The sequence below is a fragment of the Triticum urartu genome, chromosome 3 (genome assembly GCF_003073215.2).
Source record: "Triticum urartu cultivar G1812 chromosome 3, Tu2.1, whole genome shotgun sequence".
Classification (NCBI taxonomy): Eukaryota; Viridiplantae; Streptophyta; class Magnoliopsida; order Poales; family Poaceae; genus Triticum; species Triticum urartu.
In genome coordinates this window covers 8,805,175-8,809,987 of record NC_053024.1, presented here as the reverse complement: position 1 = coordinate 8,809,987, position 4,813 = coordinate 8,805,175, and the positions used below count along the sequence as shown (strand labels likewise).

The window sequence follows — 4,813 nt, the reverse complement described above, 5'->3', positions numbered from 1 at the left end:
TCCCGTGTGTGTGTGTGATTGTCTTGTAAATTTTCTGACGCGAGCGAACTTTAGAGGTGTTCGACGTGAAACTAATAGTGTTAGGGTATGCTGACTCCAACTGCTCGCATACGTCCGGACAACATGTTCCGTTTTTCGAAAGTCATCCAACTCGGTTCTTTTTTCCGTAAACCAGAAACAAAGTGAGAGGCTTTGCGGGCGTCCGGACCACTGTTACGCCCACTCCCGACTATATCACTGTTACGTCCGGACCACCATTTTTTCTAAAAGTAATAGTGGAGGATGGGTTTAGGACCAGACCACATTTTTTTCTTTCTAAATGTTCGAAATGTAATGAATTTTGTCTGGTTTATATAAAAATTCTTCGTCTTTGTACGAATTTCATCCTGTTAGTTTAAATAATGGTTGAAATATGTGCAGACAGCGTTGGATGGCCGGCTCTTGCATCCGTATTCGCCTGTTTGCCGACGGATGCCGGAGCTAGTTTGCGGGTGAGTGTTGTAGATGCCCTTAGTCACAAGCTAAGCTACAACTGCTCGTACTTGTATTGAGACGGCGGTGTGGCTGCGTTCAGGCGCGGACGACATTGTAAGCATGTGCGCTCTGGATCACTCTGATAAGTTTATTCATTATGCATGAACTTTTTTTTTTGCAGGTCATTATGCATAAACTTGTACATAGCGAAGGTAATACCAAACTTGGTCGACTGGGTACATTAGCCCGGTGCCTTGATTACATACATGTTTATTAATACACTTGTACAATACTTACATCAGATGATACTACATCATAAAATTCCCACACATGACAGCATATACCAAAGAAAAACAGTGATAGAAATATCACGTTCTACCCATCTTTGCTTGTCCAGGAAGCCCAACTAACAGCCACCTTCACATAAACTCGGTTGTACAAGCTGTCACAGAATGAGAACCAGAAAATTCTCCATTTCCTCTTGAACAAGAAGGTGCAGAAGACTACCCAGAGGCCCATTACATATCCAGAGCTCATGGCGATGTAAAACGAGATCATATTGCCCGCATCTTCATGATGTTCCGGAGTAGCTGGAATTAACTCAATTCCTGGACATTTCTTGGGGATCGTGGAACCACAAAGACCAGGATTGCCCACATAAATATACTCCTGGTCATCAAGTGTTTGAAGCTGATTCCCAGATGGTATCTCTCCACTCAGATTGTTGTAGGACAGGTTCAAGTGACTCAATGATGTGAGAGCCGATAAGCCTGTAGGGATTTTACCGAACAATTCATTATGTGATAGGTCAAGAGACTCGACTTGCACCAAGGCGCCAATCTTCTCAGGAATTTTTGCACTGAGGGCATTCCATGATAGGTTCAGGCTCTTCAGCGCCACAAGTGCGCCGATCTCTTCAGGAATCTCTCCTGTGATATTGTTACACGACAAATCAAGATTTACCATGTATATGACTTCTCCTGTATATAATCTCTCTTGGCCTTTTGTGACTATTGTGAAATTCTCTGTGTAGTCAACGTCAGAGCGATAAACAACATCTTCAAAATTGAGTACTCCATTAAATTTATCAGATTTATCTCTGCTTAGAATCATCCTCGTGCAGTTAACAATAGATTTTGGTATGCTTCCTGACATATTGTTGTTGGAAAGGTCCAAATATTGAAGATTAGCTAGCTTTGTGAGCCCCAAAGGAATGTGGCCATGAAACATATTAGATCTCAACCGCAAGAATGCCAAAGATGGCAACTTCTCCCCAATCCATGATGGCAAAGTCCCAAAGAATTTATTGTGTGCGAGATCAAGAAATATGAGGTCGGGACAATTTTTGAGGAATAAAGGAAAAACACCAGAGAGGTTGTTGTTTCTTAAGCTTAGATTACTAAGACTTAAACTTTCTGTGTTTTTAGTGGATTGATTGACTATGCAATCAGGAGCTGACCCAGTGAGCTCATTTCTTGATAGGTCTAATAGTTTCAGTGATGTCAACTTGCACAGAGATGATGGAATGGTGCCAGAGATTGAGTTGCCAAATAGAAGAAGTACTTCAAGTAGTGGCGTTCCAAATTCCAATGGTAGCCCTGATAGTTTGTTTGTACTAAGATCCAAGTAGGTTAGGTTAATAGGAAGCTTAGGAATTGGACCACTGAATTGATTGGAACTGAGATCCATTGCGGATGTCCTCATATATTCCATCATAGATGGTAGAAAACCACGAAGTTGATTTTGTTGCATTCTAACCGAGTCCAACGAGGAAACCATTATCCAAAACCAATCCGGAACTATGTCGGAGATGCTTGCATTTGAGATGTCGAGGTATATAGGTGTTTGCCACCGTAGCCACATCGGAAATTTAGGTCCGAGTAGGCACGACCGGAGTCCAATCATTGTCAGATTAAATGGAGGAAGCCAAATTGAATTCACTGTGATGGCTATTGAATTACCTGACAACAACAATCTCTGCAATCTTGCTAGGTTTGATAAATGACCTTCATGTATAACACCATCCAGGTAGTTGTTCATTAGGTTCAATGCAGTTAGCTTTCTGAGCTCTCCTATCCATAGCGGCACCTGACCTGTGAGTTTGTTTCCACCAAGATAGATAAAGGTCAGATTGAGCCAGGATTCTTGCAGCTTGGTTGGTAGGCTTCCTGTCAAACTGTTGTTAGATAGATCCAAGGCTGAAAATTTATTCCATGAACAAGAAGGCAACCGTTGAAAGAATTCCGTTATGCTTCCATTGATACCGGCATCATGTATAAACAATGTTTCCAAGTTACAAAGTTTTTTCAGGTTTGACGGTATCATGCCCACAAGATTATTATGTGACAGATAGAGCTCTACCATGGAGGTCATATTCCCAATCTCGTCAGGAATTGGACCACTAAATTGACTCCATGAGATATCAAGCAACTTAAGGCTAGTCAAGCCCCAAAACCAGTTGGGTGCTAGACGCTTTGGGGCAAGGTTGAAGGAAATGTCGAGAGTTTCAAGAGATGTCAGGTTTGAATGCACAAGAGAATCAGGACTGTTGTTAAGTTGGCAGCTAGTAAGAAGAAGAACTTTGAGGGAAGGAAGCATATTCACGACTGGCAACCAGTTCGGAATGGTGCTGAGGTTCACAGAGCTCAAGTCCAGGTGTTCAAGGGAAGATAATCGCGACAACCAGGTGATATCCGTGGAGTATGTGTCGGCGTTACCACCAAGACTCAAGTAACGTAAGTCGGTGAGATTACCCAGCTGTGGTGGTATCCTTCCAACAAAGCCCGAGCTGGACAGGTTTAGATACCTCAAGTGGTGGAGAGACGGCAAAGTCTCTGCTAGCTGAAAGCCGCTAAATGAGTTGCCGCTGAGGTCGAGGTACCTTAGACGTTCTAGACCAGCCAACGAGGAGCTTATGTTGCCTCCTAGATAGCTGTCATAGGAACCTTGAAGATCGAGCTTGATGACATGGCTGGTTCTCTTGCTGCAGCGGATACCCTTCCATCGGCAGCAGTGGTCGCCCTGCCACGTCGAAAGGCGGTCTGCAGGGTCCGACAAGCCCGCTTTGAAGCGGACAAGGGCGGATCTCTCACTCACAGCACAACTGCCCGTGTTGTTGCCATGGGCTTCAGTGGAGCTGGTTTGTGTGAGCAGGAACGAGGCTATAGCTAGTTGCACGCACAAGCATCTAAGGACGATGCTCATTGTGTTTAACTTTGTAACAGAAACAACTTTGTATGACTTTGCCTATGGCGACTTTGTTGTTCGATACTGCTATATATAGCACAGCCTAGCCAGTATGGTTTGCTGTCGAAGTACCACCTGTGAAAACTGTAGTATGGCTGAATATTGTTGTTGTATTGATCTGACCCTTGTGTAAAGTATATATAGAAGTATAAGAGAGGTAGAGAGTTGGAGTACAAGACAAGTTACACGTGGTCTAAACTAATTCTATCTCTATCTCCTTATCTCTAACTTAAACCCAATTATATTTCTAACACCACCTCTGTACCAAAATACTTGTCGTTTGAGAAAACCAGTACTAGTTCCCTAGCAACAAGTATTGTGGTACAGAGGGAGTAGCATGCATGCATGCTTTTGGTCTCACGTCATGCAGGATTCATGCTTGTGTGGACAGAACTCTCGAGTTTTTCCTAATGAATACATCTTTGTTTCAACGTTCGACGAGACTGGGTGAGGGCTGATTATCGTAAGTGTTCGTCACCTTTGACAACTGACCTGAAAATACACCACAAACAAATTTCATGGTCAGACCTGTAGACTCGAGTCAAGTCATCTTGGGTGGCCTGGCTTGAATAGATGCGTTCGTCCGTTTCTTTGTTTCTTCCACGATGAATACGTAAAGTGCGTGAAATTCCAAGTGAGTCGAAGAGTTCAACTGTACAACACACACACAACTAACGAATTAGATCGTGAGACCGTCTCGAGATTTCCAAGTGCTCTAGAACTGCCACAATAGTCACGTCATAGAAAAAATTGGTTCATGTGAAACGTGCCGTGCAGAATTCAGTTGGACCAGACATTCTTTGCATCATCGTATGCCCTGCATTCTATTCCTAGACTCGCTGTGGTATTTCTTGACAACACGGTTTAGGTGGCGCTTCTGTGTACCAAGTTTTCTTTTTCTTTCAAAAAAGGATAATATATTAATATCAAGCTGATATCAAGTGCTCCCTCCATCTCATAATATAAGAACTTTTTTCAACCTATCTCATTCTTATATTATGGGATAGGTTGAAAAAAGTTCTTATATGGGATAGGTTGAAAAAAATTCTTATATTATGGGACGGAGGGAGTACATCTAGCCTTTGCAACAATA

The 4,813-nt window shown here is 42.8% G+C and overlaps 1 protein-coding gene across 1 annotated transcript; it reads right to left on the bottom strand.

The window, feature by feature from the left end:
• Window positions 1-849: 849 nt before the first annotated feature.
• LOC125547589 (receptor-like protein EIX2) lies at window positions 850-3,678 on the bottom strand. The gene has a single exon (XM_048711410.1). The coding sequence runs from the start codon at window positions 3,676-3,678 to the stop codon at window positions 850-852; it is 2,829 nt and encodes a 942-aa protein (XP_048567367.1).
• Between the last annotated feature and the right edge of the window lie 1,135 nt (window positions 3,679-4,813).

Excerpts from the sequence above, each read along its gene's own strand:
- LOC125547589 (XM_048711410.1), bottom strand. The coding sequence starts at position 3,678 with ATGAGCATCGTCCTTAGATGCTTGTGCGTGCAACTAGCTATAGCCTCG.